Source organism: Bos indicus, chromosome 1 (genome assembly GCF_029378745.1).
Source record: "Bos indicus isolate NIAB-ARS_2022 breed Sahiwal x Tharparkar chromosome 1, NIAB-ARS_B.indTharparkar_mat_pri_1.0, whole genome shotgun sequence".
NCBI classification, from domain to species: Eukaryota; Metazoa; Chordata; class Mammalia; order Artiodactyla; family Bovidae; genus Bos; species Bos indicus.
In genome coordinates, this window is record NC_091760.1 from 145,365,808 (window position 1) to 145,391,185 (window position 25,378).

Consider the following 25,378-nt stretch of genomic DNA (forward strand, 5'->3'; position numbering starts at 1 on the left):
GCCAGAGATTTTCTACTCTAGATTGAGCAAAGTCACTCTGTCTTCTTTGAAGAACCAGCCAGATTTACTTTGTATTTCAAAAAGTTTATGTTCTAATTTGTTATTAATAATGAGTAATAGCTAAAGCATTTTAAAGGATACTTCAAAAACTAATGTTTAAAGAAAAATATACATATATGTATATCTATGACTGATTCATGTTGATGTTTGAGAGAAAACAACAAAATTCTGTAAAGCAATTATCCTTCAATTAAAAAATAAATAAATTTAAAAATATATACAGTAGAGGAAAAATACCTATCCAATCATGACTATCAATTGTGTACTCAGTTTAGCTTCAAATTTATGTTCAGACTTGATGGCAGTGTTTATTTCAGACTTTCTTTTCATCTTTAGCTAGGTGTCTGAGCCCTCCCCGCACAGCCCAGGCCTCTTGGGTTTGAGAGGCCTCTGCTGCGGGCACTCATCCACGGGCCACCATGGCCACTTGTGGATCACCTCCGTCATCCATGGAACACTTGAGCCATCTGCCTACCACCATCTGTGGCTACTTCCTTGCCTGACTTTGTTCAGTTGCTCAGTTGTGTCCAACCCTTTGCAACCCCATGAATGGCAGCACGCCAGGCTCCTGTCCTCCACTGTCTCCTGGATCTTGAGCACTGTCTTGCTCAAACTTATGTCCACTGAGTCAGTAATGCCATCCAACCATCTCATCTATCACCGCCTTCTGCCCTCAGTCTTTGCCAGAATTAGGGTCTTTTCCAAAGAGTCGACTCTTCCCTTCAGGTGGCCAAAGTATTGGAGCTTCAGCTTCAGCATCAGTCCTTCCAATTAATATTCAGGATTGATTTCCTTTAGGATTGACTGGTTTTATCTTGTAGTGCAAGGGACTCAAGAGTTTTCTCTAGCACTACAGTTCAAAAGCATCAATTCTTTAGTGCTCAGCCTTCTTTATGGTCCAACTCTCACATTCATGTATGACTGCTGGAAAAACCATAGCCTTGACTATAAGGACCTTTGTTGGCCAAGTGATGTCTCCATTTTTAAATATGCTGCCTATTTGTCATAGCTTTTCTTCCAAGAAGCAAGCATCTTTTAATATCATGGCTGTAGTTACTGTCCCCATGATTGGCTATTGGAACTAATTTCAGGGCCTAATTTCAATTCAAGTGTCTCCCCACTTTTTTTTTTTTTCAGATTCAACACCTGCTTTACCTATTTGAGCTGTGTAGATTCTTATTTTAATCCAAAGTTCCTTGGTAAAGTCACTTTAAAAGAAAATGGAAAAAGCTTGCTTGAATCCGTGATCTTAACTGAGTGGAGCAATGTTGCAAGTAGACTGACAACTACGCTCACCTTAGTCTGCTGGAAACTGTTCTATCAGAGAAGGTAGAAACGTGCAATGTTAAAGAAATATGGGCGTGTCATTTTGACAATACTGTAGAATCTTAATACACTAAAAAAGTAAACTTGAGTGGCTGTGCTTTTGCTATGTTGGCTGTGTTGCAGAGGTTGAAGCGCTGGGTCTGAGCTGGGCATGTCCTGGATTCTGAACAGGGCCCTGCTGCCTGCCCAGTTGTAACTGTGGACAGGTCACTTAGTTTCTCCAGCTGGCAGGCTCCTCTGTAAAGCGATGCTGCTAATGCAGGAGCAGCTACAGCTGAGGGTCCCCGCCCTCCCTGCGCACTGTCCTCATGTGGTCTCCCCAGCAAGCCGGAGCGAACCTTCACCGTCACCGGGGAGCCAGGAGGGTGAGAAGTTCCTGTGGCCCCAGGCCAGGAGGAGGTGGAGCAGGGCTTCAGCCGGGAGGCCCCTGTGCTGTAATCAGGCTGCACTGCACCACTCCCCTCACAGAGGCTTGACTGGCATCCCTTCTGGCCGTGAAACAGCTGGTGTTGTGTCCAGGCTGCCCCTCGTGCGGTCATTGCAGTCTTCTTTACTGAGATTTGGTGATGTTCAAGTGAGCTAAAGCACGGGCAGTGACCGACAGGCGATGGTCAGTGGATAAACCTGTCCTACGCACACCAGCACATCACCTCGTGGCTGCTCCCTCTCCCAACCGCCCAGCAGCAGCGTGTGTCGCATCCACACTCAAGACTCTCGCCTCCTCTTTGTGTAGGTGAGTCCCACACTTGAGTCTCCAGCCCAGACCTTTCTCTTGCTCTCTGTACTCAGACCCTGGGTTCCCCCACATCTTCTGGGGGACTACCTCATCTCCAGCTTGGCACATCAGAGTGAACTCCCAATGACCTGCCCCCATCCCCCACAGGCCTCTGAGCTCAGCGGCTCCGTCCTTCTGGGCTCTCAGGCTGAAAGCTAGGCATCCTTTCCCTCTTGCCCCAGACCCGAGCCATGAGGCCGGCCTGCCTGCTGTGTTGCTCCACTCCACTGTGGAGTCTGGCTGTTTCTCACCTCGCCACTGGTGGGCTCCGAGCCGCTGGGGCTGTTGGCACTGGCCTCCTGCCCTGTCTGCCGCCTCAGCCCTGCCCCGCACCCACTCCTCCCCAGAGGACGGCCGGACGAGTGAGTGAGCGAGTGCTGCTTTTCTTATTAAGAGATATTTCTCAGGTGCCATAATGTTAATATTAAATCAAGTACTGTTACAATCTCCCATGTGTTGATTATATATGAGTAACTAATGAATAACTGACTCATTTAGAGGGTTTAGAATTCTAATAGAATAAACTTTTTTTTTCCTTCTTGTAGGAGTAGAAAAATAGTTTTCAAGAGTCTTATTCTAGATTAATAGTCTAGGAGCATTAAATTTTGGTGTCTTTACTCTAAGACCTGGATAAAAATAAAGTTAATTAGGTACCAGGAATGTCAGATGCTAAATGGTGTCTGACTATTTATGACTTTTTCTTGGAATTCAGTAGTTATTAACTTGCAAAGATGTGACAGCTGAAGTCCAAAATTGATGTATTTTTAAATTAGAAAAAGAGCTTTGAAGTATTTTTTTAGATTATAAACTGTCAATTTAATGCTTCTGGAATCCCTATCTGAAACAGCAAATCATTGCCATTCTGCTGTGAATCTCTTGATTCTCATGAACATGGGAATTCTATTTTTACACTTCTCTTAAATAATCCTAAAGGTGGAAGGAGGAAGTGGGAATAAAGAAGACTATGATAGATGCAGAGAGAGGTCATTTCTTCACCTCTGGGGACTCCGTGTGGAGTGGCTCTGAGATAAATTAAGACGAATAGAGAAGCATGGTGCTCCTTGAGGGCGCCGCCTGACCACAGCCACAGGCTCAGCATGGTCAGGGCCCCACTCACCTTGTCATTCTGGTGGATTCTGCCTCACGCTTACTCTTGAGAATATGGCATTCATTACTTGATGAAGATTCATTGTGCATTGGGTCATGTCATTTGATGAGAAAAGCAAGCTGTCAGTTTATGAAGTGAAGGCTGTATGCTTGTAACTGCCGCTTTGCCTGCCTCTTGATAAGAATGTAGAGCGGGTGTGAAGTGGGCTTGTGCACATGCTTGTAGGAAGCTAACTTGCCCTTGTGTCTCATGGACTGTTACGTGCCCTTTAGTTGAAAGGAACCTAAATGGACTCAGTGTCATCACACCAAGTGTCTTGAGAACCAAACTGTGTCCTCTTGCACCCACGGGATCATCGTGAGCAGTGGGTGCCCTAGAGAAGCGGGCTGCACACATGCCCTGCAGAACATGGTAGCACCCACTGGGGTCTGGAGGGATAAGGCAGTGAGAAGGCCTTTTGGGGAGTTTGCATGGGGACAGCTAACAGAAGCAGAAGATATTAAGAGGAAGTGACCAGAATACATAGAAGAACTATACAAAAAAGATCTTAATGACCCAGATAACCATAATGGTGTGATCACGGACCTCGAGCCAGACATCCTGGAGTGCTATGTCAAGTGGGTCTTAGGAGGCATCACTACAAACAAAGCTAGTGGAGGTGATGGAATTCCAGCTGAGCTATTTCAGATCCTAAAAGATGATGCTGTTAAAGTGCTGCACTCAATATGCCAGCAGATTTGGAAAATTCAGCACTAGAGCCCCAGGAAGGGAAAAGGTCAGTTTTCATTCCAATTGCGAAGAAAGGGAATGCCAAAGAATGCTCAAACTACTGCACAGTTGCACTCATTTCACATGCTAGCAAGGTAATGCTCAAAATCCTTCAAGTTACAGTTCAATAGTATGTGAGCCAAGAACTTCTAGATGTACAAGCTGGATTTAGAAAAGGCAAAGGAACCAAGATCTAATTGCCAACATGTGTTGGATCATAGAAAAAGCAAGAGAATTCAAAAAAACATCTACTTCTGTTTCATTGACTATGCTAAAGCCTTTGACTGTGTGGATCACAACAAACTGTGGAAAATTCTTAAAGAGATATAATACTAGACCACCTTACTTGTCTCCTGAGAAATTTGTGTGCAGGTCAAAAAACAGCAGTTAGAACCAGACATAGAACAATGGACTGGTTCCACGTTGGGAAAAGTGTATGTACGTCAAGGCTGTACATTGTCACCCTGATTATTTAACTTCTATGCAGAGTGAGTGAGTGAAAGTTGCTGAGTTGTGTCCAACTGTTTGGGACCCCATGGACTATAGAGTCCATGGAATTCCCAAGGCCAGAATATTGGAGTGGGTAGCCGTTCCTTCTCCAGGGGATCTTCCGAACCCAGGTCTCCCACATTGCAGGCAGATTCTTTACCAGCTGAGCCACAAGAGTACATCATGTGAAATACCATGCTGGATGAATCACAAGCTGGAATCAAGATTGCCAGGAGAAATAACAACCTCAGATATGCAAATGATATTACTCTAATAGCAGAAAGGGAAGAAGAACTAAATAACTTCTTGATGAGGGTGAAAGAGCTTAAAACTCAACATTCAAAAAAATAAAATCATGACATCCTGTCCCATCACTTCACGCCTAATAGATGGGGGAGAAATGGATACAGTGACAGATTCTCTTTTCTTGGGCTCCAAAATTGCTACGGACCGTGACTGCAGCTATGAAATTAAAAGACACTTGCTTGTTGAAAGAAAGGCTGTGACAGTCCTAGATAGCATATTAGAAAACAGCAACATCACTTTGCCTACGAAGTTCCATATAGTTGAAATTATGGTTTTTCCAGTAGTCGTGTATGGATGTGAGAGTTGGATCATAAAGAAGACTGAGCACCAAAGAATTGATGCTTTTGAACTGTGGTGTTGGAGAAGACTCTTGAGAGTCCCTTGGACAGCAAGGAGATCAAAGCTGTCAGTCCTAAAAGAAATCAACCCTGCATATTCATTGGGAGGACTGATGCTGAAGCTGAAGCTCCAGTACTTTGGCCACCTGATGCGAAGAGCCGACTCACTGGGAAAAACCCTGATGCTGCAAAGGATTGAAGGCAGAAGGGGATGACACAGGATGAAATGGTTGGATGGCATCACTGACTCAGTGGACATGAATTTGAGCAAACTCTGGGAGGTAGTGAAGGACAGGGAAGCCTGGCGTGCTGCAGTCTGTGGGGTTGCAGAGTCGGACATGACTTTGTTGTGTTAGCAACTGAGTAACAGCATGGGAACAGCGAGGTGGGGCAGAGTCAGCTACACAGGACTGGTCGGTGTGGGTCGTGCTGACAGGCTCCAGGCTGGAGCGGTGACTTCTGCTGGCCTGGTCCCTGCCTGAGGGCTTCGGGGTGAGGCAGAGGGGTCTGGGGAGAGGTTGGATGGTGGTGGGCACTGGGGTTTGCACTGCTCCTGGCTGAGCCCTCTGCTGTCTCTGGGAATTGGCTCATTGGGAAGGGGCAGTCTGTCTTGGGGTAATAATGTGATGTATGGATGCCACGTGGAAAAATACTGGACAGAGTCCAGAAAATCAGAGTTAGCGTGACTGCCTCCATCAGCCGCATGAACGGCTGGGCCTGGGGCTGGGGACAGTCCCTGGGCTCTGCCCACCAAGCCGGCCCACCGCTTGGGTTTGCGCTCTGATCCCCCCCCCTCCACCCCAACCCCAGGCCAGGGGTGGATTCTGTTCCCCTCGTGCCCACTGCCTGGAGCCTTGGGGAGGGGGCTGTGCAGGGCAACCTCTTCTGTGGGGCACATTTGGATGGGCACACCCACAAGCCTAAGGTAATAGGAGCTGCTCGACGTGACAAGACATGGCTCAGCTCTGCGTACAGTTGGTGAATCCGGTGTTAATTCGTGTACACCTTTGGAATACTAAATTGTAAAAGGGATGCTGGCATTACTGGGAAAGAAACTTTTTTTTTTTTTGCAAGACACAGTCAGTCATGTTGTAAAGAAGAGTTTGACACATTGATTGACTTTTCTTTGGCTGAAGGACTGTGCCATTCACGTCCTCCCGGCTGCAGCTGCCTTTTGTTTGGAGGACAGGCCCCCCTAGACGTGGGAGAGCGTCGACACCGCCTGTCTGGATGAGGGGGGCCAAGGGCGTGGGTTGTGCTGGGCCAGCCCGAGTGCGGGGGTCCCATGCCCCGAGATGTGCCTCTGTGTGTGTGTGCAGGTGTATAACTCTGTGTGTGTGTGTGCGCGCGCGTGTGCCTGTGCACCTGGATGCATGGGAAGGGGCGAGTGGCACTGCCTGGCCTGGCTGCCCACATGCAGGTTGGCGGCAGTGTCCCCAGACGGGGTCCTGGCCCCTGTGTGTTCTCCCTGGCCGCGTTACTTTGTGCAGTGTGTTTTGTGAACTGGCCTCCTGGCAGTTCTGCTTCATTACTTGAGGGTTCTGTGTGTTTTGAAGATGCTGGGCTTTTTCAGGTCAGATTCTGTTTGCTGGGGAGAGCATGTCTCTCCTCCCTTTCAGGGTCATGTCCCTGCTTGTGTTTCAGGGCTGAGGGTCCCGGGCCACCCTCCAGCTGGTGGCCCCTCCGTCTGCCTCTGATGAGTGAGCCTGGGGCGGGGGAGGAGCCGCCCTCCCACGTGTCCCTGGGCGGCCGTCGCAGCTGTGCAGCTCCAAGGGTTGGCTGAGCGTCCACCCCAGTAGCTGCAGGGCCAGACTAGGGCCGGGCTGCCCCGGGCTGGCTCGCTCATCACGGGGACACAGGCTATGGGGACCGTCCTCAGCATCAGGGGCCGCCGGTGTAAGAGGAGGCGCAGGAGACGCTCCGAGAGGAAAGGTGAGTCGTCCTCTTTTATTCTGAAATGCAGATCCTGGATGCAAATGCGCTGTGGGAATGTGTTCTGACTTGTGGTGCTGTGAATTCATCTTATTGATGCCAGTGATTCCAGCTCTCCATTTAAAGCCCTCCTCTTTTTCTCTGTTGGCACTTCATAGAATGTCAGTGAGGGGCCAGCTTACAAAGGCAGATTTAAAGAACATGTCTAGAAACATGTCTAGAAATCCCTTTGGCTTCCAGGTTTAAAGTATTGTTTGCAAAGACGTTTATGGAATCTCAGAAGTGTGCGGCTTGGAGTCCTGGGGGATTCTCCCTCTAGAGACGGGCGCTCTGTGATTCCCCTTCTGCTGCCACGCTTTCTCACTGACTTTTCCAACCTTAAAACTGCTCTTCATGCTGTTTGCCACCGTTACGTGTTTGCCTTTTTAAAAACGCGGAGAGCGTTCCATTCACCACTTCAGATGATTTCGGTTTTTAATTCAATTTAATGTGTTAAGATGTTAAAATCATTATTTTTTTCTTAACACCAGATTCAGAAGTTGCCCTTGACTATAAAAATCACACACTCCTGGCCTTGGGGCAAATCGCTGCTTTAACAGATGTTGAGAGTTTGCTGTTTCCATGTAACGTGCGTGAACTAACAGAAAACATCATCAGTGCAAAGACGCCCCTACTGAGGGAAAAGCCAGGTGTTTTCTGGGGGCCACCTCGTTACCCAGCAGCCGACAGGGCTGGAATGGGTCTTTCAGGAGCACCGCATCTTTGGGGTCTTCTGCAGCAGGAGACAGTGACCTCTCCAGGAAATAGAATGAGCTTGTTTTTAGTGCATGTCCCGAGAGGAGGAAGAGGAAACCCACCTTGATACTGGCAGTCTTTCGATACCACAGACAATCACACTAGTGGGAGCAGTAGGGCTGGCTCACAGTGTGAGACCTCCGGGGGTGCCGTGCCCACGTGCTTGTCCAGGATCCGAGGGCACGCGGGTGCTGCCTCAGTGTGTCCCTGCTGCTCCCACCCCGCATCTGGGTGACAGTATCAGTCAGGCGTGGGAGAGCAAGATGGCAGGAAGACAAGCAGCAGGGAACTGAGACAAAGGCAGGAGCCCAAACTGCAAGAATTCTCATCCAAAGACCCTAAATTTAGACTTGCCACCTTTTTCCCCATGGTCCTTCATCACTAGACATTTAAATTGGAGAAAGTTTTGAGAAGTGTAAGAACAGTTGTGTCATCATTTGGAACTTGCTGTGACTCACGTGGTTTGTGTTAGCCCCACCGTACATAAATTCTGAATGTCTTCACGCGTGCTGGAATCTTTTTCTGCAGTAGGAAAGCTGTTGGCATTTTCAGACCAGCATCTTGGGAGGCTGAGCGTGATGAGATGTAGCAGTGCTCACTGCACATCGCCATGTGTGCACACTCGTGGTGGACACTGTGTGTGCACGCTCATGGTGGACACTGTACGTGCATGCTCATGGTGGTTGCTGTGCGTGCACGCTCATTGTGGACACCGCTGATGAGTGGGGCACACGTGAATGCCTGCTCCTGTTTACCACACACCCTATGTTTGAAACTAATAAGAATGCCTTTCGAATTTATGAGTGTTATTAGGACTGGCCATCCCATTTATGGGATGAATTTTACAGAATTTGAAATGTAGTCTTTACTATTGTGTAATTTTAAAGTGCTCCCAGTCACATGTAAAGCCTGGTGTGACATGTGGCTTTTCGAATGTCATTAGTTGTCAGTATAGCATAGCAGCAGGTGACTTGCTCTTAGTAGTGATGGAGTCTCAGTGGTTTTTCACCAATCCTGAATTATCCCTGTGGTCACCCCCTCCACAAGGCAGATGTTAGCTGTGGCTGTGGATGAGACTCTGGGGATTAACTCAGTCGTCAGGAAATGAATGGCAGTTAGAAGAGAGTGATGTGCAGTTTAATTACCAACCACCAACCAGGACCTGTGAGGCAGACGCTGCTGCCCTGGTGGGCACTGTGCCCAAGGCCCAAGGTGGGCTGGAGCCCAGGTCACACCCGGGAACAGTGGAGCACACCCCAGCCTCCCCAGGGCCCCGAGGAGTGCCGCCAGCTCCACTGTGACCTCCTCCACTCCTGGCCTGCTGCTGAGAACAGGTGGGGGAACCCCATGTGAAGAGGCTCCTGTGTTTTGGGGTTACGGGCTTCCCTAGTGAGTGCTGGGTCCTGAGTGTTACAGCACCCTTATCTGTGTGCTCTGTGATGGTCACTGTCCTGTGCTCAGGCCATCTGGGCACCCCCATCTTTCCAGAATGGAGAAGTGGATGGGCATGGGGCCTGTTGTAGAAATGGAAGCCCAGACCCACAGCAGTGAGCCTCCTCTGAGCACCACCAGAGGACAGGGCAGCAGAGACTGGGCCAACTTCCCCTCATAGATGGAGGAGATACAGACAGTGCCTGAGGCTTCGGGCTCCTTCCCTGCTTCCGCCTTGCTGAGAGAACACCTCCTTGTGAGGGGTGGAGCACTGTGCCAGCTGGAGGCATAGGGAGGAAGAGCATTTATCCACCCACCCATCCATCCATCCTTCCATCCATCCATTTGTTCATCCACTCATTGATCTAGTCCATCCACTCATCCTACCACCCACCCTCCCACCCACCCATCTATCCTTCCATCCATCCATTCATTCACCCGCCCATCCACTCATTCATCCAGTCCACTCACTCATCCCCCCACCCACCCACCCACCCACCCAGGCATCCTTTCATGCAACAAGTAGCTATTGGCGCCCTCAAGTGCCAGCACCAGGATTGGGGCCTGTGTGTGCAGGCATGGGTGATAGGATGGTAGGCCTGGACACCGCTCTGCAGCGGGCCACCTGAAGTGCCCTTTGGTGGGTGAAGAGAGAGGAGTTCCATGTCTGCCTCAGAAAGGAAGGATCTGAGCCCGTCTCTGGCAAGAGTAGGTGACGCCATGTCTGCCAGGAGAGGATACAGGGAGGGGAAGTTGCTGACCGCTGATGAGCAGCAGTAGTAGACAGAGGGCCCGAGGCTCCCAGAATTGACCGTGACATATGTGTGGGTGCATGTTACTGTACTTGTACTACTGGGCTTCCCAGCATGAGTGGGGACCAGGCTCCCTGGGGAGGAGCTCCTCCAGTGGGGGACCTTTGGGGTGGACAGAGCCACCCTCACCTGATAGTTAAAATTCTAAAACAAACGTGGGGTTAGGTCTGTGGACTGTACTGCTACTACTGCTGCTAAGTGGCTTCAGTCGTGTCCAACTCTGTGTGACCTCATAGACGGCAGCCCACCAGGCTCCCCCGCCCCTGGGATTATCCAGGCAAGAACACTGGAGTGGGTTGCCATTTCCTCCTCCAATGCATGAAAGTGAAAAGTGAAAGTGAAGTTGCTCAGTCATGTCCGACTCTTAGCGACCCCATGGACTGCAGCCTACCAGGCTCCTCCATCCATGGGATTTTCCAGGCAAGAGTACTGGAGTGGGATGCCATTGCCTTCTCCAGTGGACTGTATTGGGTTGGCCCAAAAGTTCATTCGGCCCGATTCCCTGGGCACTCCCAGGCCCTTTGTTGGATCCCCAGGCTGGGAAGCCTGATGTGGGGCTCAGAACCTTCACAACAGCAGGGGAACTTCTTTGGTATTACTGTTCTGTAGCTTGTGGGTCACCCACCCGATGGGTATGGGGTTTGATTTTTCTGTGGTTGTACACCTCTTCTTTGTCTTTGGATGTAGTATCTTTTTTTGGTGGGTTCCGGTGTCCTTCCGTCGATGGTGGTTTAACAGCTAGTTGTGATTTTGGTGCTCTTGCAGGAAGAGATGAGCACATGGCCTTCTGTTCCACCATCTTTGTTCAGATCTGTCTTGATTCCTATAGCTGTATACACAGTGAGTCTTGAAGTCACAGACTGTCAGGGCCCCTCTGTTCTTCTCCTTCATATTATGTTGGCTGCTCTGGGTGTTCGCCTCTCCATATGAACATGGGAACAAGTCAGTTGGTTTCCACAGGATACCTTGCTGGGATTTTATTGGGATTTTGTTGAATCTATAAGTGAAGTTGAGAAGAGCCGATACCGACATTGTTGAGTCTTTCTGGATTATATCTCCACTAATTTAGTTCTTTGGTTTTGTTCATCAGAGTTTTGTACTTTTCCTCATATGGATCTTTTACATATTTTGTTAAATGTATTTCATTGGGGGGAGTGATACTAATGTAAGCAGTATTGTTTTTTATGTCAAATTCTAGTTCATTGCTCGCATGTAGGAAAGCAGTTGTCTTTGTGTGTTAACTTCGCATTCTGCAAGCTTGATACAACTGCCTCCAAGAGTCTTCCTGTCGGTTGCTGTGCGTATTTTAATTATTCTCTGTTGCGTTTCACTTTCATTTTCGGAAAGTAGTGCTTGAGCCTTGTTTGTTGTACACAGTCTGCCTAACCGTGTCCAGTGCGTACCGCGTCTCTAAAGGGAAACTGAACTGAGCATCTAGTATGTGGGTGGTTTCCTAGAAAGGAAAATATTTCATTGTAAAGTATTATAAGTTGATTGTTTTGAATATTTTAGTGATACTACTTTGTTTAGAAAGCAAAATATTGGAAGCAAAATACAAGTCATGAATGCATTTTCTAAACATGCATGATTAAGTTGTTGAATTTGAGATTATTTAAACTTCAATCACCTTTGTTAAATAAATAATTGAATCAGCCTTCAATTTTTTTCCCATAGCTGCAAAATTAGTCTATGCTGTGCTTAGTCGTGTCCTACTCTTTGTGACCCCATGGACTGTAGCCCGCCAAGGGTCCTCTGTCCTTGGGATTCTCCAAGGCAAGAATACTGGAGTGGGTTGCCATGCCCTCTTCCAGGGGATCTTCCCAATCCAGGGATTGAACCCAGGTCTCCCACATTGCAGGCAGATTCTTTACCATCTGAGCCACCAGGGAAGCCCCTTAACAAGTTGATTGATTTATAGTAAAAAGAATTAACATGAAGAATCTTCATTTTAACAATTCTCTGTTTAAAATTTTGTAGTGTATGGCTCCTAACTGAAACCCATAACAGTCATTAAGAATATGTAAAACCTTTTCAAAACCATCCTTTTCAGAGCATAAGGTAGATTAAAATGAGTAATAATTACTAGTAAGTTTTGTCAAGTTTACTGTCTCTCTTAACATTTTTAAAATTTTTAGTGAATTCCTCAGGATAGCTTTTTTTTTTTTTTTTTTTTTTTTTTACCAGCACAACAGAGAATTCATGTTCTGATGCATCTTGAATGTGAGTAAGTCCTGTTCTTCGTATTTTATTCCAGAAACCCTTCTTTTCACCAAGGGAGGGGAGGCATGTGTGCAGGTTGGTGTTTCCACAGTGAGAGATAAGATGCAGAGAGAAATGCTATAGTTTACGTATTTATTTATACTTTATCTTACATCAGAAACACCTACAAGTGTGTAAGGAATCACACAACAGATGACCATCTACCCACCAGCCACTTAGAAAGTAAAGCTTTGCCATTGGGTGGCGTTATGGGAAGTCAGACGCAAACCCACAGGGAGCTGACGCCGACACTGACCGAGGGCCCTGGCGGCTCCAGCCTCCTCTTCCTCCAGGGGTCACCTAGGGTCTGGCCCCACTTGTTTTAAAGGGCACTGGTCAGTGCTGGGGAAGCCCTTCTGTCCTGAGTCTGTCTCTCTGCTCTGCATCCATGAGCCGTGAGCACATTCTGGGGCTCCATCCTTTCCAGTCCGGGAGGACCAGCCCCACCTCGTTGCTCCTCAGTTCAGAGTTTCCCTAATTATTCAAATCTGATTATTTCTCCACATAAACTTTAGCATCAGTGTGTCCAGTTCTACTGTAAAAAAGAGTTGAGATTATAACTGGAGCCAAGTTAAATTGAAATCCCAGGTCTTTTGATGCCGAGGTTAATCGTCTTTCCTACCTCACTGCCTACTTCTTAACGCTTTAGGGGAATCCTGCAAAATGAAGAAATTATTCGAATGTTGCTATCAAACAGAGCTTTTCTTTCACTGGCAGTTGCTGGAATTTTGTTCATATGGGATTTTTGATGGGGTTTTCATTCCTCGGTGTTTGTGGTCCAGGCCCTATAAGGTGCTTTTCAAAATGAAAGAAAAATGGTTATGTAAAATGCTCTGAAGTGCTTGTATTTGCTATTTTGCTTTGTTTTATAACCTTCAGTATGAAAGCTGGCATTTGTGCAAGCTGGAAGTGCCAGCTTCTGCCCTGCAAGAGGTCTCCGGCTTCCATTCTGTTACACACGTACTCAGTGGCACGGTGCACAGCCTGACTATTTTCTACTGTGAGACATTTTCCCTGTCCTTTTTTAGGACTTGGGTATGAAAGAGCAGGAAAACAAGGCACGTCCTATAGACCGAGTGAACTCTGGGGCCACAGGACTCCTCCTGTGGCTCAGACTGCCCGTCGTGGTCACTGCCGGCGTGTGTTCCCCTCGTCCTAGACCCCAGCGAAGCCAGCCTCTCAGCACACCAGTCACTGATTAGTTACATATGAATATGCTGTGTACCTTCTGCCTACTTTTAAATCGACATTTTTATTTTGAGAGAACCCACATTCACAAGCAGCTGTGAATACAGGGGAATTGTGTTCCCTTTACACGGTATGCAGTCTCAGTGGGAGGCAGACCCCAGGGAGAGGTCCAGAGCATCTGTTGTCACCAGGACCCCCACCCCCTTGTGCTTTGTAGCCACGCCCACATCCTCCCTGACCCCCACAGCCACTGCTCTGCTCCCTATTTCTATGATTTTCTCATTTTAGGAACCCTTGAAAGTTGACCCTTGAACTGCGCAGGGTTGAGTGTTGACCAGAGCTGCCGTCAAAAACCCATGTAATGGGTCGTCGGCCTTCTGTGTCCTTGGCCTTGGCTTCAGCTGGCCTTGGGATGTGCAGTGGGCAGTATGCGTTTAGTGAGAGGAATCTGTGTCTGAGTGACCCACGCAGTTCAAGCCTGCCTTGCCCGAGGCTCCCAGTGTGTAAATAGGTGTAACATATATGACCTTTGGGTTGGCCTTTCCACTCAGCTGAGTCCTCTGGAGACTCATCCAGGTTGTGGTGTGTTAACGGTTTGTTCCTTCTTATTGCCTGTGGCACTCCTGGTGTGGACGGCCGACAGTGTGTCCAGCCGGGCCCCTGCAGAAGGGCATCTGGGTTGTCTCTGGGTCGGGGCTGTTATGAAAAAAGTTGCTGTAAACATTCGCCCACACTGTTTGTTTTAATGTGAATGTAAGTCTTCATTTCTCTGGGATCGACGTCTGTGTTTAGTTTTAAGAACCCACCAGACTGGTTCCCAGGTGGCTGTGTGGTGATCCAGTTCGCCTTGAGCCCGCTGGCCTTGGGGTCGTCAGCCCTCTGCTTCAGCCATTCTCGTAGGTGTGTGGAGGATGCATGTGGCTCTCAGTCCCTTTCACTTGTGGCTGATGCCGATGGACGTCATTTCCTGTGTGTCTCTGTCTGCGTGCACTCTTTGGTGAAATGTCTCTTCCTCATGTGAGTGTGTGTTCTGTTCTTGAGAGTTGCATGCGTGGTTTTCACATATCTGCTCACAGTCCATAGCTGGTCTTTTCCTCTTCTTAACGGGGTTGTTAGCAGAGCAAAAGCCATAAATTTTGATGGATTCCAGTTTATCATTTTCTTCTTTTATGGATTTGATGGCTAGTCTGCAAACTCTTCGCCCAGTCCTGGTTTTGGGGTATGATTTTTGTGAAAATTTTCTAGTTTTATGCTTTGTATTAAGCCTGTGGTTCATTCCGAGGACCTGTGTGGGGTGTGAGCTAAGATGGCTGGTTGACCCAGCGCTGTCTGTGGGCAAGGCCGTCTTCCCCTCACCGCGTGGCTTGTCTGCCTTTGTCAACAGTGAGCAGGTTTGCTGTGCGGGCTGGTCTCCAAGTCCCCTGTCCTGTTCTGTGTGGTCTGCCTGTCTCTCTTGGTGATGCGGGCTGTATAGGCTGTGTTGAGATTGGTTACTGATCCCTCCCACTTCTGTTTTGATTGCTGCTTGAAAGCCCTTCTCAGATAATGCTGACGTCCTGGGGTAGGCATCTCTTGCCTTCGTTCATTCAGTTTGAGGTTCTCAGTCTGGTGAGTGACTTCAAGTGCAACCTGGACATATTATGTTCCCTGATCCGAATCCTGCTTGAATCTCTGTTTCAGCTGCTTTCTCTCGTGGCCTCTGTAACAGAGGTGAGATCTGCCTCATTGCTGCCAGTGGGAGTGCACGTCTGGGCTTCCTGGCCTCCACTGGCACTGCTGGGTGGGACCTCCTGCGTCACCCCAGCAAGGAAGGGGCAAGCACCTGGGTGCCACGGGGTGGGGGCAGCCCAGGCTCCCACCCCTTCTCCCTGACTGCATCGCAGGCAGGGTGGGAGGGGTCGTCACAGCCCAGAGGGCATGGGACTCAAGGCTCCCCCACCCTGTATTCCTGCTGGATGGGAGGCTGGGGTCTGGCTGGAATGGGCAGTTCAGTCTGTCAGTCTCCTGTCCTGCTGGGAGGGCCTCTCCTGGGCCCTTGGCCAGAGAGACAGTTTTGCTGGGAGTTTGGGTCTGCCCAGTGGGGCTTCCAGATTGCTGGTGTCTTCAGCTCCAAGTCTGGGGTGGCGATGCAAGCAGAAGACTAGGGGACTTGCAGCCACACCATCCTCGGGTCCCAGCTGTCTGCCATCTTCTCCCCCACCCCTTGCCCAAGCCTTCTTGTGTGCTGTGCTGCGCCGTCTGGGGTTTCCAGTCGGGCTGAAGGGGAGGGGACGGACGTGCCCTCTGACCTCCCACCACATGAGCCCCTCTGCCCGCTTCGAGTCCAGCTCTCAGCCAGAGAGAGCAGGGTGCTTGGACGGCTTGTGTGGTTGCTTCCAAGACTGGTCTTCGAGTCTCTCAGCAGTAAGTCCTTTCTCACTCAGCCTCTGTGCTTCCCAAAGGCCCCTCCCCTCCAGGCTCAGCACAGCCACCGCACGAGGCTCCTCAGAGCACCCATGCCTCACCCGGGGTACTCACGTCCACGCTAGATCTCAAGGGCATTACTTTTAACAGCCTCCATAGTGGGAAGGTTACACACCAACACAGAACCGCAGCCTGAGCCCTCACCCTGGCAGCACCAGCACTGCCAGCTCCCCAGTTTCATCTGTATCTACTTGCCCCACTGCACTGGGTCATCTTTTATAATAAATCCCAGGTGCCATTTCATCTGTAAGATTTCAGTATATATCGCAAAAGATAAAAACACTATTTCCACACCTAAAATGATCAAAAGTAATTCCTTAATATAGTCAGCTATCCAGACAATATTTTTATTTAATTTTCTCAGTTGCAGAGTCCATCTGATTCATTTTAGGTTCTTATAGTATCCAGTACTGTGCTTTTCCTATAGTACATTTTCAGAAACATATATGTTGAAGTAATTCATGAATATAAAATATTAATACTTTAAAGACTATCTGAAACACTTTGTTGAATAAAGGAGTCTAAATAGAAACTCAGAGGGGCTTCTGGTGACCCAGCGGTTAACACTCTGCTTCCACTGCAGGGGCCCAGGTTCGACCCCTGCTTGGGGAACTATGATTCCACATGCTGCATGGCACAGCCAAGAAACAGAAACCCATTTAACTTTTAACTCATTTAACTGTATTTGCCAGATACACAGTAAGGGTTAGTGTTATTAACAAATGATTGTCATGGAAACTATTTTATGTATGTGTTATATGAGAGAGATGTATAAGATACAAGCATGATTGAGCTCATTTTCGTCACCATTTTCTTAAAAGCAGTAAATTTGCCTTTTACTGATTTACAATTTAATTTGTATACAAAGCAACATGTTACTACAAAATTTGCCAATCTCTTTTTTCCTCAATGGCAATTTGATGGGATTCTTTATTATGGGTTTAGAAAAGGCAAAGGAATCAGGGATCCAATTGCCAACGTCAGTTGGATCATAGAGAAAGCAGGGAAATTCCAGAAAATTATCTGCTTCTGCTTCATTGCTAAAGCCTTTGACTGTGTGGATCACAAGAAACTATGGAAAATTCTTCAAGAGTGGGATACCAGAACACCTTACCTGTCTCCTGAGAAACCTGTATGCAGGACAAGAAGCAACAGTTATAACCGGACGTGGAACAACTAACTGGTTCAAAATTGGGAAAGAAATACATCAAGGCTATATATTGTCATCCTGCTTTTTTAACTTATATGCAGAGTACATCATGAAAAATGCTGGACTGGATGAAGCACAAGCTGGAATTAAGACTGTTGGGAGAAATATCAGCACCCTCAGATATGCAGATGATACCACTCTAGAATGTGAAGGAGAGCTAAAGAGCCTCTTGATGAGGGTGAAAGAGAAGAATGAAAAAGCTATTTTGAAATGCAACATTCAAAAAACAAAGATCATGGCATCCGATCCCATCACTTCATTGGAAATAGAAAGGGAAAAAGTAGAAACAGTGACAGATTTTATTTTCTTGGGCTCCAAGATTTGGACAGTGATTGTAACCATGAAATTTAAGATACTTGCTCCCTGGAAGAAAAGCTATGTCACATGTAGACAGCATATTAAAAACCAGAGATATCAGTTTGCCACCACAGTCAAAGCTATGGTTTTTCCAGTAGTTATGTACGATGTGAGAGTTGGACCATAAGGAAGGCTGAGTGCCGAAGAATTGATGCTTTCAAATTGTGGTGCTGGAGAAGACTCTTGAGAGTCCCTTCAACAGCAAGGAGATCAAACCAGTCAATCCTAAAGGAAATCAACCCTGAATACTCGTTGAAAGGGCTGATGCTGAAGTTCCAATACTTTGGCCACCTGATGGGAAGAGCCAACTCATTGGAAAAGACCGTGATGCTGGAAAAGATTGAGGGCAGGAGGAGAAGTGGGTGGCAGAGGATGAGATGGTTGGATGGCATCACCGACTTAATAGACATGAATTTGAGAAACTTCATGAGATAGTGGAGGACAGAGAAGCCTGGCATGCTGCAGTCCATCGGGTCCACAAAGAATCGGACCAAGCAGAGGGCACGACTTAGCAACCAAACAGCAGCAAACACATTAGTATGATCCTGCAAAGTACAGCCAAAATATTTAGGAAGAGGAAACTCTTGAATTTGTTAAAAATTATATAATTGAAATAATTGTTCTTTGAGGATTTCTTGTGGTTTCTCCTGCCAACAAAATAATAAATTATACATAGTTAAGAAATTAGGTCAGATTTGAGGAATTGCTTACTTTTTAATGTCATCCATGCGATGCTGCTCAAGATGAGAGGGGACTGGTGGGGTGAATGCTGAGGCATGTTTGTTCTTGCTCCACAGCTTTATCTTATGACCCAAAAACTGAAGTCTCCCCAGAGCAGAGATCACGTGGCAGCCGGGCCTGAAGTCTGTCTGGGGTCTGTCTTGATGAGTCTGGGATGCATAGGTCCTCACCCTGCCCTGGCTTGGAGCTCTCCATGGTCCTGACCCCAGAATCCAGGCTGCCCTTTGCAACGTGGCCTGAAATTTGCCCCACCCCCACCCCAGCTGCAGAGTCCTGGCCAGGACCCTGGGGTTCCTGGTATGTGCTCAGGATGTGGGAGCATCAGAATGCTGTCCAGAGGGCAGACCTAACCATCCTGTTTTGCCATTTTCCCACAGAGGAGACTTACATTACTTGTACATTCAGTGTGGTCTTCTTGATGTCTTTCAGACAGAAACAGCCTCCGCCAGTCAAGAAACCCTCAGAAGTATTTTGCCATGGATATAGAAGATGAAGAAAACATGAGTAAGATCCAGGCCTATCCTGTAGTGTCAAGTGGCTCATTTTTCTATTAAAATCTTAGTGTTGTAAATTTATGCAATGGGACCGATTTGGGGAGGGTTATTTTTTTCCTTCGATACAGCCTGTTCACAGTGGCATGTGTTTAATTTTCATATATTCTCTACAGTAGGTCTCGGAGTCTGCTGTGGGCGTTTTCCTTATAGCGGTTTGTCTGAATTTTTATTCTTGTTTTCGCCCTGGGGCCCCAGCGCACATGGCTGAAAGGAGGGGCCCAGCCTCCAGGCACACACGCCATAAAGCCGCATGCTTCATGTCCCTATGTGCTTCTCGTAACAATGGCCGTGATTTCCATCTGTGTAAATCTAAGGTGGCCTTTGAGATTGGCCGTGTAGGTGCCTAGAACCTTCAGGTGCAGTGGGCTGTCCTGCACTTTGAGGGAAGGGCTCACACGAGTCTCTTGGTCTTGTTTGATGAGCCTCAGGGCTGGAGTTGGCTGAAGCCCCTCCTCACTGCCCTCCCTGGCTTTGGCTCCACCCTTGACCCTGTTCCCTATAAAGAGTCAGTAGACACACTTCTCTGTTCTGTTTGTTGCTGATCCCAGGTAGCAGAGCAGTTAGATAAGGTTACAGGTTCCCACAGAGGCTGGGCGTGTTCTGTAGGGAGGTCACAGCAGAGACCTGAGAGTTCTGGTGTGTGTGATATGTGCCCTTCCTGTTACCTGTGTGTGTTGAGGTATCCCTGGAAGAACCCATGGGTGTAAGGGATGAACGGTCACTCGGGATGAGGACACACTTCAGCCTAGCGTCCTGCGGCCTCACCCAGAGCCTATAGCTGAGGCGTTGGGGTTAGCTTGTCTGCTCACAGAATCCAGGCTTCTGTCCCCGAGGGTAGTGGGTACTGTGGGTTGCTGGGTCTCTGCCAGGTGACCCTGCAGTTGTGTGCCCTCGTGTGGGAGGCCACCCCCAGGACGCTGGCATGAGAAGACGTGACCAGGTGCGGTTTCGGGCCACATGGCGGCGTGGGTGCGGCCTCTGGCTGCCCGCGCTTTCTCCAGGCCACTGCCCCAGCGGTCACTCTCGGGGGGCTTTGGGGCCAACCCACTCCCCACGCCCACTGTCACCCATGCAGCCCTCCCCCTGCTGTCAGGACTGTGAGCTGTTGTCCACGGTGCTGGCCGTCGGGTTTGGGAGGAAGCTTCACAATGCTGTAGGTTATGTAACTGTCCCCAGACTGCTCTGGGGGTCAGTTACTAGATAAAGAGTCCTTCTGAATACGTTTTCTGGAAAGATAAGCTGCTGGTTCTAGTGCTGAAACTGAAATGCCAGTCCCATATTTTTCTGTCATTTTGAAAGCAATGATCATTTTTATCATGATTAGTATTCACATTTATGAAATAAAATAGCATGATATGGAAATAGAAAGCATCTATTTAAGAAGAGTTGTGAGGGTGGGATGTCTTCTTGCAATTCTGGTGTTTTATTTGCCTTTATGTAGAAGCGTTTTTAGGAAAGTAGAGCATGAGTAGCATTTCCGAGCTTCTGAAGTACATGAGAACGTAGAAGCCACGTGAACTGAAGCACAGAAGAATGTAGAATTCATGTGAACTCTCTTGTAGAAAGTGTATTTTTCTATAATCAACACTATTTTTATTTCTTAAAGGAAAGCATTGGTTTCAGAGAGTATGAACATTTGATTAAATGCATGTCAGAATGTTTACCATGACTTGACTTCTTTACTGATAATTGTTTGGCAGTAACATGAGAATGTACGCAGCCGTGCGGTGTGCCGTGCTCTCGCTCACTTGTTAACCTAAACTCTGTCTCGCTCTGCCCTCTCTAACCTTCTGTTTCCTTGGAGCACCGAAAGGAGTAACCTATTGAGCTTTTGCTGGAGGATGTTATAAATGAAAATTTAGTGTCCATTCCGTCAACTTTGTCAACTGGGAAAGTGGTGTGTGTGTCAGGTGTACCTGGGAGGCAGTGAGTCCCAGGAAGGCGTGAAAGTGAAAGTGAAGTCTCTCAGTTGTGTCCCACTCTTTGCGACCCCATGGACTGCAGCCTGCCAGGCTCCTCCACCCATGGGATTCTCCAGGCAAGAATATTGGAGTGGGTCGCTGTTTCCTTCTCCAGGGGATCTTCCTGACCCAGGGATCGAACCCTGGTCTCCCATACTGCAGGCAGATGCTTTACTGTCTGAGCCACCAGGGAAGGCTTAGCAGTGTCCTAATCTCAGCCATAGCAGAGATAGAGCCAGTCTCCCTGTGGCTGTTTACATGAGCACCATTCTTGCATCTCAGTGAAGATGGCAGCCCGGAGCCCAGGAACTTGAACTGTGGGCACTGGCAGCCGGGGACCCAGACTTGCTGCCACGTTAAATGCCTCCCATGGGTCCAGCTGGAAGGTCTTTATGGCTATCCTCAGCCTCCTTAGCATGGTCAGAATCTACTTTCACGTTAAGTAATAGAAATGGCCTCCTTAGCATAGTCAGAATCTTCTTTCACGTTAAGTAATAGAGATGGAGCGGGGGCCACCTAATGGGGCACCTGTAAACCAGCTTATGATTGTGAGCAATATTCCGTTGCTGAAAACACTTGTGGATTCTCAAAAGTTAGCAGTAGGGCTTTAAATACACTCACATCAACAGTATTGTAAAGCCCAGTGGTCATTAACCATGTGCTTCCTGCAGCCAGTGGCCTATGCAAGCTAACTAGGAAAACAAGAAGTTACTGCTTTTTCTCTTTTCCAAAAAGCTTGATAAACTTAAAGAGAAGAGTGAGTGCTTTTTTATTCCCATTTTTTTGAAGTTAAAATCATGTTTATTTTGCCATGAACTTTTAGAGTTCTAGAAATTATTTTTATTAGTTGTAAAAATAAACTACCTTTAAAAGGTAGTATAACCAAATTATTTTGTAATTTCATCAAATATTTGTTTTTCTAAAAAGGAGCACATTGCCACCCTCAGGAAGTTGGGAAGCCGTGGCCACCACCAGCGTGTCAGTCTTCATGTCTGGCCTTATATGTTTTTTTGTATCATGGGGTGTATTAAGGATTCAGAGACAAATCGGCCCCCATAACATATTGAAAAAATGTTAACTGAGCACCAGAAGTGAAGCTGTGTCCTTCAAAATAATTTCTAAAAGGCCAGAACACTTTACATAAACAGTTTTCTAAGACTTATCCATGAACCAAATCAAACAACTGCACATATTAATTGAATATTTTAAACCAGAAAAACTAAGTGACTTGTGAATGTGTATTTTAAATCATGTTTTCTCTTCTGGAAAGGCTGCAGTTGAAAGCCCAGTACGGGTATAGGATGAGAAACAGCCTTGAAAAGAAGGAAATGCTAGAATAAAAGGCGCTTTGTTGATACTGGTGTTAGATTATTAATGTAAGGTCTTCTTGGATTCGTTTATTCCACATTTTGATAAGCTTGAATAGATACCTTTGATGCTTCAGAATATTCTCATAGAAAAAGATGACTTGAAGATTCACCTTTTGATGCAAAAGCAGTCGTTGATACTAAATAGAAACAGGATTAGCCATTATTTAGCAGAACATCAAATTGCTTGTTCCAATGTAGGCGGATAGTTCTGTGGTTAAAAGTGCAGCCAGGAATAAGATATATAAGCACACATCACTTAACCAGTTACAAAGAGAGATAAAGGAATCTATAAATTTTGCATTTACAAGATCCTGCAACGAAGGCGTTGTAAGTTACTCTTTCTGGGCACCGCAGGTTCGAGCAGCACAGATGTTAAGGAAAACTGCAATCTGGACGGCGCGCCCCCCAAGGACGGCAGCGCCCCAGGGCCTGGCGAGGGTGCCCCGCTCTCCAACGGGGGCGGCGGGGGCACCAGCAGGAAGCGGGCCCTGGACGAGGGCAGCAACGGCCATGCCAAGTTCCGCCTGAAGAAGCGGAGGAGGGCGCCGGGCCCAGCACTGCCCAAGAACGCACTGATGCAGCTGAACGAGATCAAGCCCGGCCTGCAGTACACGCTGCTGTCGCAGACGGGGCCAGTACACGCGCCCCTCTTCCTCATGTCCGTCGAGGTCAACGGACAGGTGTTCGAGGGCTCCGGCCCCACGAAGAAGAAGGCCAAGCTGCACGCGGCCGAGAAGGCCCTGCGCTCATTCGTCCAGTTCCCCAACGCCTCCGAGGCCCACCTGGCCATGGGCCGCAGCCTGTCCACCAACGCGGACTTCACGTCTGACCAGGCTGACTTCCCTGATGCGCTCTTCAACGGCTTCGAGACGCCCGACAGGTCGGAGGTGCCCTTCTACCTGGGCTCCAATGGCGATGATTCCTTCAGCTCCAGTGGGGACCTCAGTCTGGCTGCGTCTCCGGTGCCCGCCGGCCTGGCCCAGCCGCCCCTGCCTGGGCCCCCGCCTTTCCCTCCGCCCAGCGGGAAGAACCCTGTGATGATCTTGAACGAGCTGCGCCCGGGACTCAAGTACGATTTCCTCTCAGAGAGTGGGGAGAGCCACGCCAAGAACTTCGTCATGTCCGTGGTCGTGGACGGCCAGTTCTTTGAAGGCTCTGGGAGGAACAAAAAGCTGGCCAAGGCCCGGGCCGCACAGTCTGCCCTGGCGACTATCTTTAACTTGCACTTGGATCAAACCCCGTCTCGCCAGCCCATCCCCAGCGAGGGCCTGCAGCTGCACCTGCCGCAGGTGAGAGAGCCGCTGAACGCCGTGTGTGGCTAACGCTCTTAGACCAGGTGCGGGGGTCGGGGTCAGTTTCTCCGCCGCCCTGTCCCCAGGAGAGAGAGAGCTCCTGCAAGCCAGGCTGCCGGTGGCCTTCCCTCTACTGTGCTGCTTGTGTGGGCGTGGGAGCCCAGCCGAAGCCAGCGCCAACAGGTGCTCTGTGGCCAGTGGTGCCCACGGCAGGCAGGCCAAGGCGCCCTCACCTTGTTGCCCACCCTGTGGCGACCACACCCCGCAGGGCCTGTCTCAGAGCAGCGGGAAGGCAGGAGAGGGACCGGAGCCCTGCACGGGTCACAGTTCGGCGGTCTCCTCCCTCCACCTCCCACATGGAACCCCGGGTGCAGGACAGGTGAGGCTGGCTGGTCAGCCGCTGAAACCCAAGTTGGGGTCAAGGTCCCAGGGCCTTGTGGAGCGTGTCCAGGCAGAGGCCAAGCCTCCACAGTGGTGAGCATGTGTCACAAGGCCTGGGGTGTTGGGCTTCCACGAGAGATCCAGAGCCCCAGGGTCCCAGGGGTCTCTGCACCTGGAGTCCCCGTGGGGTCCCTAGAGCTCTGCCTGCTCAGCCACAGGTGGGCACTGCTCTTAGTTTGCTCTTGGACAGGGCACGAAGCAGGAAAATTAGAAGAGGGGAGGGGTCATCTCAGGGTGAAGGAGGGTCATCTTGGTGAGGGAGGGGTTGTCTCAGAGTGAGGGAGGGGTCATCTTGGTGAAGGAGGGACATCTCAGGGTGAGGGAGGGGTCATCTCAGGATGAGGGAGGATCATCTCAGGGTGAGGGAGGGGTCATCTTGGTGAGGGAGAGTCATCTCAGGGTGAGGGAGGGGTCATCTCAAGGTGAGGGAGGGGTCATCTCAGGGTGAGGAGGGGTCATCTCAGGATGAGGAGGGGTCATCTCAGGGTGAGGGAGGGTCATCTCAGGGTGAGGAGGGGTCATCTTGGTGAGGGAGGGGTCATCTTGGTGAAGGAGGGTCATCTCAGGGTGAGGGAGGGGTCATCTCAGGGTGAGGGGAGGGGACATTTCAGCGTGAAGAGAAGGGACATTTCATTGTGAAGGGTGATGTCATCTCACAAGAAGGTGAGGGGTCATCTCAGGGTGAAGAGGGGACATATCACGGGGGGCTCTGAGGAGAGTGAAGGAGAAATACTTAGTTATCTCAACACCCTAGAACTGTTTGGTTATTTATTGCTGCTTTTCATGGAAATCCAACATCTTTCTGGTCTATTGTGAAGATGTTTATTTCAGGGAGAAAGTCTCACCCTGTTCTCTAATGCTTTCTATCATATGATTCAGTTTGAGGATAAAATACACATTGATGTGATGAGAAGGTATGGAGGAGCCCAGGTTGACAGGAAGCCTGCACTCCCTCAGGAAAACCCACCCCCATCCAGCCTTTGGGGGACTCTTGAGGACCAGTAGTTCTCAGCTGTGAAAGGAGGAACTTTATTTATTTATTTTTGCTGAAAACAACCAATACAGCCTCAATGTAAAGTAATATATTCAAAGTATATTACTGTTTTTTTAAAAAAAATGAGCCAAGTAACTGCTTCCTGTATTAGCCTCTTGTTATATGATTTATAAAGACTATTGGTCCATTCATCATTGCACACATCAGGGGCACCAGCTCCCGAGGGACTTTCTTTTCCAGTTGAGCATTTGATGCAGTCTTTCCAGCCAAGCTTCCTCCACGCTGTGGTCGCGGCGACTCGTGACGTGCGCCGTCCTCTAGTGTCGGCAGTCGTGTAGAGAGACTGGGGTCGTTGGAAGCTGCATGGAGTCACCTGTGGAGGGAGGGATGCGTGTGCATGCGTATGTG

At 48.7% G+C, this 25,378-nt stretch overlaps 1 protein-coding gene across 12 annotated transcripts in view; it reads left to right on the forward strand.

Annotated features, from left to right (window-relative positions):
* The window catches only part of ADARB1 (adenosine deaminase RNA specific B1), a 116,106-nt gene that overhangs the window by 55,756 nt on the left and 34,972 nt on the right, over nucleotides 1–25,378 (forward strand). For 4 of the 12 annotated variants that reach the window (XR_002180986.2, XM_019963238.2, XM_070796021.1 and 1 more), the window contains exons 3-6: nucleotides 12,325–12,360; nucleotides 18,788–18,862; nucleotides 19,026–19,064; nucleotides 22,598–23,532. Coding sequence is in view for 11 of the 12 variants with exons in the window: in XM_019963238.2 (XP_019818797.2) it covers nucleotides 12,348–12,360; nucleotides 18,788–18,862; nucleotides 19,026–19,064; nucleotides 22,598–23,532 (1,062 nt within the window). In the remaining variant the exon portion in view is untranslated. Of the gene's footprint in view, nucleotides 1–12,324; nucleotides 12,361–14,660; nucleotides 14,807–18,787; nucleotides 18,863–19,025; nucleotides 19,065–22,597; nucleotides 23,533–25,378 lie in introns of those variants that run through there. The other 8 variants (XM_019963247.2, XM_070796024.1, XM_070795987.1 and 5 more) reach the window with 5 other exon arrangements.